General features: G+C 39.9%; 1 protein-coding gene across 1 annotated transcript in view; it reads left to right on the top strand.

Moving 5' to 3' along the window:
- Positions 1-18409, top strand: part of DNAAF8 (dynein axonemal assembly factor 8) — a gene marked incomplete at its 5' end in the record, with an annotated part of 102615 nt that overhangs the window by 8614 nt on the left and 75592 nt on the right. The window contains 4 exons of the mRNA XM_082772108.1: positions 182-328; positions 1166-1234; positions 3968-4333; positions 5949-6108. Of these exons, the coding sequence (XP_082628234.1) occupies positions 182-328; positions 1166-1234; positions 3968-4333; positions 5949-6108 (742 nt within the window). The remainder of the gene's footprint in view (positions 1-181; positions 329-1165; positions 1235-3967; positions 4334-5948; positions 6109-18409) is intronic.

The raw sequence follows: 18409 nt of genomic DNA, 5'->3' as shown, positions 1-18409 counted from the left end.
GAGTTGAGCTCTGGAAGGTGGTGGATAGCAGGCAAAAGAGTTTGAATTGGTGTGGTAGCCAAGCACAAAGCTTCTTTCACAGTCCAGTTTCAATCGTAATCTGTGCCCTGCAGGATTTCTCCTCAGGATAAGGGAGAGGATGTGTTTAAAAAAAAAAAAAAAAAATGCTTTCTGTACTTAGGGATGTTGCCTTCCTGTCATCTTTACCAAGTTTTCCAAGGATGGACACGATGAGATTACCCTGCCTGCCAGAGTCTCAAACTGTGTACATTGATTTAAGAGATGCTAAACCACAGAAGTCAGTAACGTTCCATGATGAGAACCAAAGGTAAATTCTGGCTTTATTATTAGAAGTCAATACCAAAGTGGGAAGTCGGAAGAAACCTTCTGTCTGTATCTCACATTTGTGAAATAAACTTTTAAAGTTTTCTCTTCTTACACACCTCTGTGACCTTAATAGGAAGGCACAGCCCATAGCTGAGCATGAAAGTATTTTGAGGAGAGAATGTCTTGTCTCAGAATGTGTAAAGGTGCAGGGATGCAGGCAACGCAGAAGGGACATGCAAATCATCCCTGGAATAACATTTAGAAAGTTTCCCATCTATGAAGGAGTGGGCAGTGATTGCACAGCAATGCTTGCAGCTGTCTGTTGGAATTGGGCTAGCATTTGACAGCACTGTGTATGAAATGGACTTCCTTGACTACATTCCTGGCAAGCAACATGATGATTTCTCAGCCTCCTGTGTGATAAGAGGGCTCTATATAGGCTATAGGAGGCCCAGTTCTTCTCAGTCTGCAACTCATTCTGGCAGATGTGTCCCTTCTTCAGAACTAACGGTGTCTGAGGTAGCTCTTTGCTTCCTTCTCAAGATGCCTACTTACTGCAGCAAGAGACCGAAAAAAACAGTCACCACAAGGAGACTTGTTAATAAGCAGCAGAGTGCAACTAACACATTATGATCTAGAATTGCTTGAGTGTTGTTTGCTTTTTTTTTTTTTGCCTTGCTAGAGTAATAGTGTGAAGAGCTATCCATGAGACCTAAAGATCAGCCCTAGAAGTGTCTCCTGTTTTTCCTAATGGATCTAAATTTGCATCTTAGAATTGACTGAAATCTAACACACAGTTTGAATGAAGTCAAGTAACAGTATCTAATTTATTTCATAGTGCAGGTGACAGCTCCACTGAAGAAGAAGAAGAGACTGTGACAATTAAGGACCAAACAGAAAGGAGGATGTAAGATTCTTTACCTTGACCCTAATTCAAGTGTTACAAAATTAAAATAATTCCCCTAAGAGTGATTAGAGTGAGAGCTCACATACTGAAATATCTCCATTCCTGGTTTTCACAGCAAAAGTGCCCAACCTAATAATGAAAGTGTTTCAGTCTGGACCCAGATCTCTGTTGCATGGTAAAGATAGTGAAGTTAGAAGCTGCTTGGAGTGAGATGGTATAGCACCGTGCTACTTTACAGCTGTGTGGCAGTAGCATAAAAGACAGAGTAGACATGGGTAGCTGGGAAACCTGACTCTTTCTCCAGACACATTTAAGTGACATGAGAACTGCTTTTAAATGACTTGGAACCAAACTTTGAAAATGTTACAGCAAATTGACTCAGACAAGCCTTTATTTTTAGCAGTAATAAAATAGGCTAGAATGCATGTTGACTTCGAGAGAATATTGAATACGTTATGTGGGCACAGATGCTCACAGTTCTCCTTAATTGTTTAGATGTGTGTGTGTGTATATATAGTCATGGAATCCTAAAACGGAGATTCTTCAATAGGCACAGATGTCAGCCTTTTCCTGTTACTAAACTTAGGGCTTGATTCATACCCATAGGTTTTTAGACATACATTAAATGTGAAACAGGTATGTCAAGTTTTAAACATCTTACTGTATTTATCTTCTGTATTATATTTAGAAACCTGATGCATGTAAGTTCACGTTACAGCAGTACAGAGGACAGGCAGAACACTTTGTATTGTTGTGCCAGCCAATTATTCTTACTCTTTTTTAATAGTCTGAAAGAATAAATGACTTGGCAAGGAACAGAGCTGAATACTCAGCGTAACTTATGACATCTAATTCAAAACCATCAGAAAATGGGGATGAGATGATGCTTGGGGAACTCTCATTGTCACTGAGGCAAATGCAGAAGTTGCATCAGTGAAAATCTGGTGTGATGGAGAACAGCTTAGCTGAGTGGATTTTGATTTGTTTTAATGGTGTTAAAGTAAATACACAAATGAAACATGGCAAACATTATTCAGTTCTGTTTCTAAGAAAGCCTCATGGTCTCAGCAGCGCAAGATCCCAATCTCATCATTCGCATGGGTTCAGTGCTATTTTCACTTTTATTTGGATGGAGTTATTAAATAGGGCTATGTATGCCGTAGCGCAATATACCTACATGTTAGGGCCTTGGAGTGATAGTCTTATAGTCTTAAGATCTCCAGGCACTTCCTTAGCATGGAAAATACTCTGGTTTATTGCTAGAGTGGTCAGATAGTTCAGTGCCATCTCTAGCACTATACTATAAGGCTGTTCTCCAGTATATGCCCTTCTCCTAGAAGTCCTACTTTATTTTCTGAGTATACTACAGAAGAACACAATACAAGTTTGGGTCTCCATTTAAACATACCAGAGACGAAGGTCAATAACTCTTAGAGACTTGTTTGAGACAAACCATTCTTTGTCTCACCTGGTCCATTCTTGTTTGACTTACTCTGTGACAAAGCTCTAAGGGCTCTAACTCTTTGCCTGAGGTCAGTGTTATCCTGCAGCTCTAACTGTTTCAGAACATTCTTCTAGACACGCTGCTCAGGAAAAAAAAAGTTAGGAAAATAATAATCAGGAGCCCACATCTGTGTAGATGGGGTCTATTGTCACAGCCTAGAGTCCGAGTCACTCATCTTGTAAATGCTGAGTATTGTACAGTCCAGAATCATACTGAGTTGGAAGGGACCCACAAAGATCACAGAGTCCATCTCCTGCCTTACATAGGACCACCCAAAAATGAAGCCATACATCTGAGAGCATTGTCCAAATGCTTCTTGAACTCCAGCAGGCTTGATGCTGTGATCTGGGTATCCAGCGTGGAAGGTGTTAACGTGCTCACACTACTTAAGCATTCTCCTTAGTGTCAGAGCTGTCAATGTAAATGTTGATGTGGTGGCTCTGGATTGGTGATGTGATAGCAGGAGAAGTGAAATCCTTAATACTCTCCATCTGGATTTTCTTTGTTCCAAGAACCACGTTTAGTTGGGATTAGTAGAGCACTATGATGCTATGTACTCAGACATACCACCTAACTGCAACATCAATATCCAACTGGAGCAATCTGTCACTTAATCCATGTGCTGTTCAGCTACTACTAAAACAAGGTATATTTGCTACAAATAGATGACAGTCTTCCTGTAGCAGATAACCTGGGAGCTTCATCACTGAATGGAACTGCAAGACAAAATAACCATATCTGCTTATGATGTCATGAGAGGACATTTCACAGCAGAATACAATCAAAATACTGTACTGCTGACAATACAGCAGTCACAGTAACTTGGTGGAGGCATAGGTGAAATGAAGCTAAACACTTAAAAATCCTAAGTTATCAGAACTCTTCCTCTCTGTATTTGAGTCCCAGTACCCATATCCAAAGAAGACAAAAATCTGCAGACCTCATTTCCATGCCAACATTACAATTATTCAGGGCTCTTCTAGTAGTTAGTTGTCTCTTCTGCCTGAAATCCAGGAGAGGTAAGAAATACCTAGTAAGACTGGATTCACATTCTGTCACTGTGGTGTTACCTGTATGCTGGTGCTGCTTTTAGCAACAGCTATTAATCTGTGTAGATGTCCAGTCTTTTTTTTGAGCTGTTACTAATGAGAAGTTGTTCAGAGCATAAATTTATTCATGTAATGCTTTATCTTGATTTAATCATTATTTTTTTTTTTATTCCTCTGCAGGAGGAGTTGCTCAGGGAAAAGCTTGCTACTGCAACAACTCCGTACAGCCCGTAAAGAAGCCTCAGAGCTTCTTCATGATGCACCTACCCCAGCTGAAAGACTCAGAGGCACAAAACAAGATCCAGAAAGTCTGGAAGAGATGGGTGCCTCTAAACTCAGTCAAAAACAATATCGTAAACTGAGAGAAGAGACAACAAAGGTGATTTCCAGGAAACTGAGACTGCAACCAGAGAAAAGAGATGTCCCCTTGTCAAGTCAGGGGAGCAATGGAGCTGACACAGAAAGAAAAAGCGAAGTAGAAGCTGAGAACATTCAACATTCAGGAAACGTTCCAGAGTCCCCTCTACCCGCAACAGAATTGCCAAGGTATTGCACGAGAAAAGTCACCAGTGGTTTTGATTAGGGCTTATCTAATTGTAATTAGATAATTGTGTAAGACTAAAGAACATGGCTTATCTGGTATGTAAGTTGGAGCAAAAGGATGCGTCTGGTTTTCTTACCTAGAAAGATGGCCAAACTTGGCAGCTGTTGCTTAACATTTTAGAGGCTGCCAGACTCAATAGATCAGAGAATTGGCCTAGGATTAGACATGGCTTACTGTGGCACTTCTGACATGGTAAATTTAGATGTTTTCTTTAGTCTTGATTATAGGTAGGAGGGTAACAGTATTGATCACCTTTATGAAGAACAAAACTGAAATTTACTATGCATAGCATCATAGAAAATAAGTCAGGAAGGGTCTGTCTCCCTGCACCAATATTGGGAGAGTTATAATCTAATTCATTCCTGTAACTTTTTTTTATTTCCTCTGAACAAAGCAATTTTCACTCTGTCATTGAGAAAAGAGCAAGAGCTCAGTGGGGCAAAGTATAACCATGAGGACCTGTTTTTACCACAGGAGTTCCTTGGAAAGCTAGAAGAGAGAAATAACAATGGTAACAATTGAGGAAAGTGGAGAGTTTTCTCCAGTTACTTGGGCTTCTGCCTCCTTGGGCTTAATGAAGTGTATTCTGTGTAAGATCTAATTTTAAAGTGAAATCAGATGGCCACCTTATGCACCTGCCCAGCTATTTGGGAGATCTCCATTATTCTGTCTTTTCAAAAGCTACATTCTGCCTACTATTTTCAGGGTGAAATTTAACATTTTGACTTTGATGTATGAGCCCTTGGAAAAAACGAGAATCTGCCTGCTCAGAGACTATTACTTTTTCAGTTGTCTACCCTATCACTTAAACATTTTAGCTGGCATGTACTCATTTTAAATGGCAGATGGTTGGTTATGGGTTATTCCTTCAAGAAGCTCCTGATACTAAAACTCACTGCTTCCATCAGTTCTATAAAAACTCCATTTTGTCTACCTGTTAGCCTGCTGCATAGATGGCAGACTGCAGCTTGGCAAGAATCTGAGTTATTGTTGTTGCTGAATAATAGCTCACATTGATTTTTAACATATTTCAGTTTTCTTTCTTGCTATTCTAATTGTGGAGTCACCTGGGGCTTGAAGGATTGTGAAGAAATTGAACTTCATGTTTGCTGTGGAAATGGCAGATGAAATCTTGCTCAAAATATAGAAAGATGGAAGGTCTTGCTTCAGGGGAAACTTGCCGCTATAATAGCAGATAGGAAAGGAAATGGCTGGAAGGCTGAGTATTTTGGTGTGGAGACAGGGAATGAAATCTCAAACAAGCCTCTGCTAAATGGCATGTTTCGGTCTCCAAACAGATTGTCACCACTTATCAGAAATTTGAGGTCTGCTCCTCTTCTTTGTTATTTCAGAGAGATGATCTCACCCAATGACAAGTTCCTGTGTCCCCCACAAACACCATAAGTGCTTTCTAAATCTATTTTAGCCTTTCACGTCATGATCCACCCTCAAGTGTATGGTATAAACATGAGAATAAGAAATGCAAACAGATGAACAAGGATGTCTTTTCTCCCAAGTAAAAAGTCAAAGCAAAAAAAGAATGTGTATATTTTTCAGGACAGAAGAAAGTAAGATAGAACTATCTCAAAAGGAAGAACAGATGAAAGAGAAACACAGGAGACACAGATTCCAGGAGCAGCTGGAGAGATTGCAGCCTCATCAGTCAGTTACTGGAAAGCAGCCCATGGCAGAGAAAACACCGATTTTGTTCCACATGGTTAGTAGTTCAGCATAGGACTGTCCAATTTGGAATGGCTTCCTGGCCAACGTGGATGTGGTTGTAGAAGAGAGAAGTCATTTTTATTGCATTATTTAAAATCTGTTGTGGAGCAGCATTACCTGGATAGATGAGCAGTCCTACAGCTCTTCTCCTACATTAATTATGTTTTTCTCTCCTTCCCTGTAAGGGGAGGGTTCCCTGTACAGCTGCCCACCAGACTTGATTCCTGTCATGACCCCATGCATCCGAACTTAAGTTGGAGGGCTCAGTGTCACTTACTTCTCTGGAGCCAGACCGTTTTTTTATAACTTTAGAAAAAGTGGAACGTTTTCACTGTTGTACTTCTAAAGCAAAGCCTATTCTGAGTCCTGTCTGGTTGTTTGCCCCTCGAAACTTTATATTTCAGTTTTGTGGGTGTGTGTGAATAAGTAGTTGTTGAGGATTGTGATTTTAATAACAGATCTCGCTTTTGGCTGAAGCTCTGATTACAGGAGTATGAAATTAATCCTGATTTTTCCCCAAATCTAAAATATGGCTCAGAGGACAGGGTAGTTTTTCCTTCTGAGATGATTTGTGTATGTAGTCCTAATTCAGCCTTGCACTGATTTCAGTGGGTGCAACGCCAGCTGAGAAGGTAAGAGGAGATAAGAAACTCTAGAACTTGTCTGTGATTACTCTGTGATGATTTTTCTGGGCCAGTAACAATAAAAAAGCTCTCTTGTCAGTACAAAAGTTGATAGACCTTACAGCCCTAACCTTGGGAATGGACCATTTGGATGTGCTTGTTTTGTAATTAATTGAATGCCATATTTCTGCAAACTAAAAGCTCACTTTTTCCCACATTGGATTAATTACTGTCAAGAAGTACAGGACTAACAGACGGACGGGTGAATTTCCCCTCTATCAGCCTGCTTTGGAATAAACTGCACAGAGCTGTTCCCTTAGCTCCTTCAGTCCCTGGTGTAAAGGTTGTGAATCTAGTCTTCAGACTTGCTTCTTTCTCAGTCTGCCAGGAGGTGCTACCAGATTCCAGTTAGCCCTTATTAAAATGCAGACACTTTCTCGTCAGAAATATACTTGAGCTTTGCTAACTCATTCCTTGCAGTGCACTAAGTGATTGCTGGATTGTGTTGTATCCTGGTCATTTCCCATATTTGCTGTGATGAAGCCAATGTAATGAAGATGAAGGCCTGGTAATGTGGTTTCTCTCAAGTACAGCTCAGGGTGTATCTGCAGTGTAGTCCTGCTGTCACCAAATCACTGTGTAAATACACCCAGCTAGCCAATGTGGTGTGGTCACTGCTGCAAGCAAACCAGCTCAGAATTTACTCGAGTTCTGAGGCCTGTAGAAACTAGCTGGCAGTTGGGGTAACTGGCACCTAAACTGACTGACAGGCTGCTTGGGGGAAACCTGCCCAAACTTCCAAGGTGCTATTGATAGTAACAAAATCAGTGTAACCCGTAATCTTTTATTACCGCTTCTTCGTACTGCAACTTTGCTCTTAGTTCTTCACAAATACTCATTAAAATTAAGAATGAAAAACGGATCAGCATCATCCATCAAATGCAAGCCATTTATAAGATTACTTGAAATTCATTCTGACAGCACCGGTTTTTGTCTTTGAATTAGAACAGGTTTCCTTTCCTTTCTTTTTTCTTCTGCACATAGGAAGGCAGAAAAACTCGAATGTTTTGACATTTAAAACTAAAGGAGTGTAATTTGGCAGCTGTGTCGCTCAGTGAAAATATCTAATATCTATATATAAACATGTATATTGAAAGAACAAACCACAATGTTTGACAGAGTAGAATGCTTTGAAACTTGTTTTCAAAGTTCTTTGTTTTGGCAATGATAGATGTCGAGATCTGGAACGCTTGTCATGGTTTCCAGAATTCCTCTGACCATTTTTAATGTACATAAATAATTGAATCGAATAATAATCAGAGGGGAAGTTTAGAAACTCAGTAGTTACTGTAGCTGAGGTGCTTGGAAAGAATTGTAAAAATTTTAAAAGCTGCATTATAGTTACATTAGAGTTCTTGTCTAAAATTTGAAAGCAGTGAAATTCAGATTTAATATTACTGTCTCTTTCTTAACCTAGTTCAGTCAAATTCTGTAAGCAGCCTTGCTCCGTGGGATGCACTAATATAAATGAGATTCAGGTTTGGGAAGAACACTTGCAAAACTGCACAGGTAACTTAAGATGCTAAAAACTAACTTTCAGAGGTATTTCAGCATCTAAAGAAGGGGCTGATAGCCAATGGTATTTTCAAGACAAGCAAGTACCAAGTTCCCATGGAAATCAGTGGGCTCATTCTATGAATTCTGCCTGTCATTCAGATTTCTAGACACTTTTTGCAATCTGAACCAACTCTTATTTTCAAAAATGCATGGAAGAGCCTGACTTCTCCCACCTTCACCCCTCCGTTCACCCTTCCTACCCAAACTTTCAGTGAAACTTAAGACTGGCATAAGTAGATTTCTCCTGAAAATAGGCCCTTTAGCCACATTTTAACCTTTGGATCCAGTTCAGAGCTGATTTAAGGAACTGCAGCTCTGCTGAAAGCCAGCTGAGTGGTGATGTAATCCATGTTGTAAGGTCAGGTTGAATTAATAGCTTAAAGTAACATGTGCAGGTTTTGTTTCAGTATTTGAGCAGAGCATTGTTGACAGGGGAGATGGAGAAGGAATGCTGTACAGCATATAAAACAGTTAAATGAAAGATGTAAAATGAAATGGGTTTGACCTGTCATTTAATTGATGTTGTTTGGTATGATAGAATGACTTAGTACTGATGTTTATTTCTGTATTACATTGACATTAGATCCAGATAATAGTTGCTACTTCTGCTGGGCTCACAACTGATTTTTGTGTCAAGGAGCAGCACAAGCTACTGTGTAGAGGAAGATGAGCCAAGAGCTAAAGGTGCCAGCAGGGTAGGCAGGGGCAGAGACCTCACCAGCAAGGAGTGCAGTCCCACAGCGCTCAGGCAAGAAAAGCAGAGCAGGTCCAGTGAGGGTAACCAGTTACCAAGTCTCTGGTGGTGAGGTAGGTCCAAGATCAAGGTGAGAAAGTCATGTCAGGGTCAGGATTGGGTCCAGTGACGGTAAGCAGGGTCAGCCAACAGGCAGCGATGATGCAGTAAGGCTGTAGTGATGAAGAATGTGGCCTTGCACGGGTGTAGCTGCAGTGTGGCTTGGTAAAGGATCAAGGGCAAGTGTCTCAGCTTAAATGCAGCTCCCAAGCAAAGGGGCAAGAGGCTGTGCTGTGTCTGAATTGGCCTTGAACCCAGGCAGCTAAACCACTGCAGGGGACCCTGATACTTTACATCCAGCTATAGATTCAATTTAACAGACAGCAAATGTCAGTTAGCTCTATGAAACTTTTATTATTAGGACAAAAACGTTGTTTTCCAATGGGGCTTCAGCTTGATTCTTTGTTTACCTTTATTGCTTTATCATGATATGGCAGAACACAAGATTGTGCAGTTTGAAAGCTATTAAGAACCACCTTGTTACCAGTACCTTTTAAACACTGTTTTATCTACCTTGTACAGTCAAACTGTTTGGAAAATGAATGCATTGACTCATACTGAGACTCTAATTTTTCTTGGCTACACATTCACTTTGGCTAACCTTGTGCTAGTAATTATATTACTATGATCATCGTCTTACTGCAGCTTAGCTTTACAGCTGGCTTACTAAACAAAAACAGTCGGGCATGCAACCGAGTCATTCTAGCTTAACAAATATATTATGCAGACAATTGCTTTCCAACCTGCAGATGTAAGACTCTATAGCCTTTCTGTCAAAATTGGCAGGGTTGTGGTTTTTTATATTAATATATCCTTGATTCAGCTCACTGATGTCAGGTAAAATTCTTAGACCAGAAGATTCTCTGCTTGCATTCCCACAAAGCTAAACTTAAAAGTACTATGGTCAAAACCTTCCTTGACCTTTTGCTGCCTTACTCTTCATTGGATCTGATGTGACTTTCACAGGAAAATCTCTGAAAAAAATCCTGGGAGCAGTGCTGAAGTATTTATTGTATGATTGGATACTGTGACAGTTACCCTGGGCCAGCACAGTATGACTGAAAGTAGAGGTTGATTTCCAAAATCACTAGAAATATTTTTAGTTCAATTACTGGTCCTATGTGGATTCTTTTATGTAGAAGATGCCTTGATCTGCACAGTTTTCAGTGAATTGTTTTGATTCTTCACCTGTCTTACTAAAATAGGTGTCTGTGATTTTCATTACTATTGTAGAAGAGTCTTGATCTTTTTAATGCAGTAGTGTGACGACAACACTGGAAATTGCCTTTTTCTTGCATTTCACCTGAGCACAAAGAGTTGCTGAAGGAAATTGACTGCGGGTTCCAGGGTCCCAACCTAACAATTTACCAGCTGGACCATACTACTTTGGCATCTCACCAACTCTGTCGTGTATCTGCTTATGTGAATGTGCTTAGATTATGTCCTAAGCAATATTTACAAGTTTTCTGTTTCTATCACTTTGGAAGAGGCATAAATGAAAAAGAATTATGATTTCTGCAGGTTATGAAATTAAACAGATAAAGCTACGTAATTTTATACACTTGCTTCAGAGCAGGGCCATGCTGACCAAAGAGGAAATGGTGAAATTCACGTCTCAGTAGAAAGACAATACCAGGACCCTATCCACCAGTTACGAAAGGAATAGTTTTTATGCTGGTTCTGCACAGAAATGCCAGTTTTTCTCCAACAGAGTGGTGCCATATACATATTTGCAGAAATCAAGGAAAACTTGTATCTTATTTCAGTTACAATGATCTCATCACACAGTAACTGAACTTTCTTATATTTGTGTTACTCTGAAACTAATCTTGCAATGTTAAATCTCCTTGTGACCAAGTGTTGTTTTCATTTATGCTGGACCATGACAGTTACTACATTTGCACCTCTGTGAAGGTAACAGATACCAGCATTTAGCCCTTACTATTTTATTATAGCTTAAAACAATAAATTTTAAAGATTGCAAAATATTTCATACTCAGCCTTTTTCTGGCATCAGAACTGAATTTGGCTTGTCCTTCACTCTAGGTCTTCTCACTCTCTTGGTCTGACTCTGTTTGGGGTTGTGGCCAGCAGTGATGTGCCAAACAGCCAGCAGATGGCCCCTGAATTCCTCCCTTTTTGCACAGTGAGGTATTTAATGAGTTCCTGGAGCAAGATTAAAATCTCTTGTACTTAATGAACCTGCTGCCTCGATTCAAGAAAGGCTTAAAAATAAACTAAAGCAATTAGAGATGATGTAGTTAAATTTAGCTTGCAGAAACAGAAGGCCAAGGTTCCTGTTTGTACCACCAGTCCAGCACACAGGATTCAGAATAGCATGGAAGTTCCCAAGAAAATGTTTTTCTATCAAAGGCAACTGTTAGCTGGCACAGGGCCTGTATTTCTGGCCTCCTCTTCATCTTCCCACATGGTACCAGAGTAGGAAAATGGGAGGATTTGTTGGCAGAGTCCTTCGTGCTTAGGTTGAGTTCAACTGATTTATGGTCCCCTTGGTTGTGGTTAACAAGCTAGAGGAACTAAGGCTGCTACTGCCTCTGCCACAGCCCTGGATGTCGCAGATGCATCCTGAGGATTTGCCTTAGCAGGCAAAGCAGAGAATCTAAGCCTTAAAAGTCTTTGTCACAAACAACTTCCTTTCTACAGGCATTCTGCTTGCTTGCTCTTTGTGTTCTCAGAGTAATAAATGTTACTGGAAGTGTGTGCTTTGGCACGCTTTGGGCACAGATAAATGCAAGTCAGGAACTTTACATCCTGATAATTCTCCCAGTAGTTCTGTGCATGCAGCAAGAACAGTTAAACATGACATACACTAATCCTGCTTTAATAACCTGTTGTCTGCTTCAGCAGGTTTCTCAGCCATGTTACTGCACCTGTGCACAGAACCAGGAGACACTCGCTCTGTACTGAACACAGCAGGACTAACAAAATGCTGTAGAGAACTTCTTTGCATTTAAATGTCCACACAAAGACCCGGTCTGGTTGTTTAGCAGGGGCTTCCACCTTTGTCCACTGTACTTACCAGCTATGGAAGAATGGGACAGTCAGGTCTTTTCAGAGATGAGATTTTGTGCAGTTTTTCTGATGGGAGTTTGAGATGGCCATAGGGAAATGTGAATTATTTAGTCCTTTATATTTTCTGACACATCTTGGAGGAAATTAAAATGTGTTTATTTTATTTTTTAATATACTTCTGCATGATCTTGACAGATGGGAACATTCATTGTTGCTTCTTAAGGGAAAGGGTAATATAAGTAAAAGAAATATAGTTACCAGAATTACATGTGTGAACTTGCTGCCAGTAGAGGTCCTAACCACTCCTCTGTTCACATTAGAAGAATGGTTCAGATTAAACTTGAAGAGAAGACAATAGAGCAAGATGTCCATGGGCTAATATTTATTTCTCATTTAGAAGAGGGCAGGAGGAGAGAGAGCCTTTTTCGCACCTTGTGTCTCTTCAGGCCTTGCTCTTTGATAGGTCCTGTGTTAGCTGGCAGAAGTACCAGCTACAATAAGGTTGTAATGCATATGAACAAGTGCCAGTCAAATTTACTTATGTAAAGAAATACTTTCTGCCATGAGCATCTTTCTTGGAACTCCCAAATGGGAGTTCCCATTTCCTGGCCTTACCTCATGGTTGAGAGCTGTGAGGCTATTTGTAGATGAAAGGAGGTTGAATGTGGCCTTCTGCTCTTCCAAGGGGCTGTTCAGGCATGCCTGACGCAGCTGTAATGCTATTGTTAAAGAAGCTTTACAGTTTAAACTGCAAAGTTTAAACTGTAAAAGTTTCCTAGTTTTTCCTCATGCCCGCTTGCTTAGCATCATGACTTTGGTTGGACCACAGCCTTGAACCTTGACATGTAGGGGGATAAGCTTTGTTACAGCTTGTAAACACTTTATTACAGAAATAATTATAGAAACATTCTTAGTGGCAGGGCTATTGAAAGGAATTCAAGGCTTTGTCTGAAATTACCAAGTGGAAGAATCTTACAGTTAGCTTTATTTTAAAAACATAAAGCTCTGTCCAGCGATGTGCCAAGCACTTGGAGTTCCCACAAGATTTGTTGGAGATTGTAAGCACTTAGGAGTTCTCAAAATCACAGATGACCCATATTTACGGCCTAGAGAATTCAGAGGTCCAAAGGGTTGTATGCATAGTATGTTGCAGCTGGACACAAGATCACACAGCCCGTATGACAAGCTGGACACGATCCATTTATGAACTGCCAGCCGAGAGGTTGAAGAGCAGGCCACTTAAGCTCTGGTAAAACTTCTGGATAAATCAGCTGAGCTTTCAGCAAACCAGCAATGCTGCAATATGTTGTATGAGTAGTCCAAACCAGTACCTGTTATCACGCTCGCTCTGCAGGGTGGCTAAACTCACTCTGAGTTTGGGCATGACACTGCCTCCCAGCGTGGCTTTTTCCTATGTCCATTAGCGTATTGCCCTAATCAGGGACTTGGCAACATCACACTGGGAGGGACTTAAGTCCTATAACTGTAGGAGCTGTAGAAGGACTCAAAAGAGACTGCATAGTTAGCTCCCCACTTTTTTTTTTTTTTTTTTTGGAGGGGGGGGGGGTTCCATAGACTATCAGAGAAATACATGACAAGATAAATAGGGTTTTTAAAATAGAAAAAAAAATACAGCTTTACCTAAGTTGATAAGCATATGATGAATTTCTTGGAGTATCAAACTACTCGTGTCCTTTTAGCAGTATTTAAAGCCAGCAGGGAACAGTTGTGAAATACCAGCCTAGTTTTCAGATGGCTGAGGACCGATTCCATGCTCTATCACAGGTTTTTGAAGTGACTGTGTATAATTTCCTTCCCTGCTGCAGGTATGGAAATGACAGCATATTTCATTTGTGAGACAGTTTGAAATCAGCTGAAGAACAATAGAAGATAGAGATACTAGTGCTTGGATTTTAGACATGGTGCTGTTTCAGTAATGTTTAAAAAAATTTTCTTAATCTTTCTCAGTAATTTTACTCTGCTCCTCTTTGGAGTATTTTACAGGCTTTTGATATTTAATTCAGTTAGCAGGGATCTAGGGTAAGGAAATGTTTTACTCACTTTGCAGTTCCGTAGAGAAATAATCCATTCCAGAGCCAAGACTAAGGCAAAAGTTCCTAATTCCCAGTACTATGTTCACATTAAATGTGTAAGTAATTTAATTTCTTTTACTTATTTCAGCTGCTGCTTGTCAACCAGGAGTAGAAACTCAGTAGAGCAGGAGCTTTTTGTTATGTGTGCATAGAATACCAGCACAATGAGGCTGTGAATCCCTCCAAGCCTAAGTGTTACTGTAATGTAAACACCGATCATGGAGAAGGCACTTCTCATTTTTAATGATTATGTCTCAGAAATCAAACAAAATCAAATGGGATTCAATGCTACTTTGATTTAAATTTTAGTGCAATTTTCAGAGCATTTCTTTGTTTACCTGAGGAGTTGAGTCTTTGACAGAAAATTTTCCCACTTCTAGCTAATAAAGAAGAAATTGTGTGTAAAACAGCTGCTTCTTGCATGTTATTTTTGCCAGTTACTTGAATGTTTTTAGCTGCATTCAGACTTGTTGCCAAATGGCCTCAGTTTACACATTTTTTCTTGAATATATTTAGGTGAAAAATAACCATTTAAAAACATTTTTGATTAGTTAATATGCTTCATAACCACACAAACATTCTGTGTTCTCATGAATTATGTTGGAATTGGTCCAATTGGTCCTCAGTCATCTGAAAACTAGGCTGGTATTTGACACGTACTCCTAGCTGGCTTTAACTACTAATTAGAACATTCTATGTGCTAATGAAGTATTTCAGGGAGCAATTTTATCAAGGAAGTCGTAGCGGCTCTGACTGTGCTTTCCCCATCACTGCTGCCTGATAGATGTTCTTGTTTCATTCATACTCTTCTGATCTAGTGATCTCAGAGTGACTAGAAAAATGTTGTCCAAGAGAGACCATTACCTGGCTGTGTAAGGCTCTCAGATGGTGATAATGTTCCCAACCCAGGACAGAGCAAGAAATCCCAGTAAGTCTCACACTGGCATATATGAGAGACAGCGTGACAAGGGCAGTGCTGTGTGCTTGCATTAGGAGTACTGGCAGCACAGGCAAAAGTTGAGCAGGTTAGGACAGAGAGCATACCCTAAGGTACAAGATTCTTATTTAGGACCAAATGCTTGATGCTGTGGACTTGTCTCGTTCACTGCAGACAACAACAACAACAACAAAAGTATGTTGAATTTTGGGCCAAAAATACTTTTCTCTCTGTGTGAGCCTGAATAATTACACAGTGTCTCTCTAACATATTCTTTGGGTCACATCCTTGATGCTCCTGCCAGAAAGGTTATATATTTTTTTGTTAGCACAGATGAGCTAAATGTTAATTCTAGAATTCTAGTGAAGCAGGTGAAAAATCCCTTATAGGGAATATAGGATGAGATAGGATGAAAAGAGATTGTTGTAGAACAATGACACATCCTGACCCAGAAACATAACTGATCCTGCCTATCACTGACTGACTGCCAGAGCTGTGGTGGATATAAAGCTACTTCAGATTGCATTTGGGGTTGACAATGGTCGGGTGGCAGCAACAATAAAAGGTGTACAAAGTGAGGTTTTCTGTCCTTGGTTCCTGTGCCACACAGAGCTCAGTTTCTTCCTCTGTGTCATCTCTGAACTGCATTCCTATGCTCAGTAAATGCTGGTGGTGAGCTGACATTTCACTCTGACACTTACCCTCTTTGTGCTCCACTAGAGGTGCTGGCTAGTTTTAGCACCTCCATGATGCCAAGGATGGATAGGTGTCTCTTTCTGAATCAGAAGAAATTATATTCTTCATGCCAAAGATTAAGAATAATGGTCTAGAACATTAAAAGAATTTTCAGCAAAGAAATTTTTTTTTTTTTTTTTTTTTTTTTTTAACTTAGGGCGCTACATATTGTGTGAGGTTATCTGGAGAACAACCAAGATCATAACAAATAATGCTTCTGTTTCTCAGCACTTTGAGTTCCTGCAATCTTTCTCTGGGAGAGTTTTCTGCTTTGGAGGATTGTACCTCCTCCATTTTAGCAATCTGAAGCTCAGTTCAAATAATAAAAAAAAAAATTCAATAATATCTTGCTACCATTATATTTTTCAGGTCCATAACCTCAGCACGGTTGATATTCAGAAAGCCATTCGTGCTATATAGAGTGAATCTAGTACAAAAATGCATTAACAGAAAGACCATTCAGACCATTAACATCAATCATACTCTCCTTTTTATTATTAAATGTTGCCTTTCTAATTACAGTATGTTCTGCCAGTTGCGTACAGGAAATGCAGATACTTTCCGCATTCTTATCTGTTCTCCCACTTTGCAATGATAAAGCAGTTCTTTGAATAGTTTCACAGTTTATTCCACCATCTAATGTGGAATTTCAGATAATCTAGCAGATGGCATTGTCATCATTTTTCCTTCCCTACAGAATGAAAATGAACAAACACTTGACATTTCCAATATGGCTTCATCTAATGCAAGAATTTTTAGAAGCCATGAAAGCGTTATCTGCTTTGGTTTGGACAGAGGGGCACAAATGTTAAATGTATCCCAACTATCTACTGTCCTACATTAGCAACATGACTGCATGGAAAATAGATGTATCACCACATAATCAGCATGCTTGTGTTTTGTACTGTGAGCTGTGCCTCCAGCGAAGCATGAACATGCAAAGCTAGAGCTATTTCAGCATGAGAGTATAGAATTTTCATTAGAGAAATTAGCTAGAGCTGCTAAAGTACCTAGAAATCAGTTCACATTTACAAACGTACAGCAGATGCATCATTTGGCAGAAGATTTCTGCAGTCAGTAATTTGCCATTCATCAGGGATTGCCTCTGAAATCTGCGATCCAAGCTAGGGTGCGGATGACATAGGAGGATAAATTTAGACATGGCTGAAAACAATTATTTTGATTAAGCCTTCAGCCAATGAGAGGAAGATTCTTCCTATTCCTCCCCTTCCCCCTCATTCACCTCCTCCAGTAAAGAAGGAGGAGACTCAGTAAGTATAACTTATATGTTTCACATGCAGCAGATGCTTTCATTTAGCTCTCCATGCTATAGAGTCTGCTCAGCATAGTAGAGAGTTTATTTTGATTGAACACGATGCCTTCTTTAGCATTAGCATCAGTTTAGTTTGTATTGGAAAAAAAAAAAAAAACTGCTAGAAGGAAAATGCTAAAGTTTTTTTTATTTGCAAAAGAGAGGCTGTATCTGTAAAAAGTTTGCTTCTCCTTGACCTACCCTTCCCCTGGGAGATAACCCTCAGCCTGGGTGAGCTGATTCTGATGAGAAATACTGACTGCTTTTTTGGATCCGTGCAGTGATAGGAACTTTCCAAGCACGTAATGTAGAGTGTTTTTCAAACAGCAGTTGGATGGCAATCACTTTCACTTGCCATCGGCCTTATACCTAGCTGGGAGCCAGCAGCAAAGTTCTTAGCTGGCCCCCTTGGCTCCTGAGCTGCTGCTCTGTCGTTCCAGCCTCTAACAGCTCTGATAATCTTTCCCAGTTCTAGGGCAACAGAGCTGTTTGTCCAATGCGGTGTGCGGGCGTAGTAAAAGCAATGCCAACTAGTCTTTTCAGAAACCATCAACAAAAGCATCATTTAACCAATTAGAGCTATTTTATTAGAAACAAAATGACATTAGTCTTGGCTGACAAACTTGTATCCACTAAGCTTCAGCTTGCTGTGATTATAAACAGCTCTGATTAAAAAAAAAGGCAGATCTGTGCAGATCCCTTTGAATTGCTTTTTGTTTTTTTTTGTTTTTTTTTTTTTTTTTTTAGCTGCAAGCTAGAAGACATAGGTATCCATAAGGCATCTTGCAATTAATTTCTCTTTCTTTCTTTTCAGTGTGGATTTGGGGGTAGGTTATTTAATTTTTTTTAAATATCTATTTAACATGACCTCTAGACATGTTCTTCCTTGGCTGCTCAGTGTGCCCAATGCTTCTGCTTGCGCAGTTGTTGTGTCACAGTGGAGAATTGTGGCCAGAACTGGGTGTGGAAGGGTGGATGGAAAATCAAGCTGAAGGGTTGTAAGCTGCAATGTTGTAAACTATAATTGCAAAATAAAATAGCAAGCACTTTGGAAATAGGAAATTTTATCTTATTTACTCTATGGTAATTGCTGGTACTTGAGTACAATCAGCTGCAAGCCTGTCTGTGATTGACAGCACAATTCTAGCCAGAG

Source organism: Aythya marila, assembly GCF_965140915.1.
Source record: "Aythya marila genome assembly, chromosome: 15".
Taxonomy (NCBI): Eukaryota; Metazoa; Chordata; class Aves; order Anseriformes; family Anatidae; genus Aythya; species Aythya marila.
The sequence above is the reverse complement of the archived record's forward strand: the minus strand, read 5'-3'. Positions and strand labels throughout refer to the sequence as shown.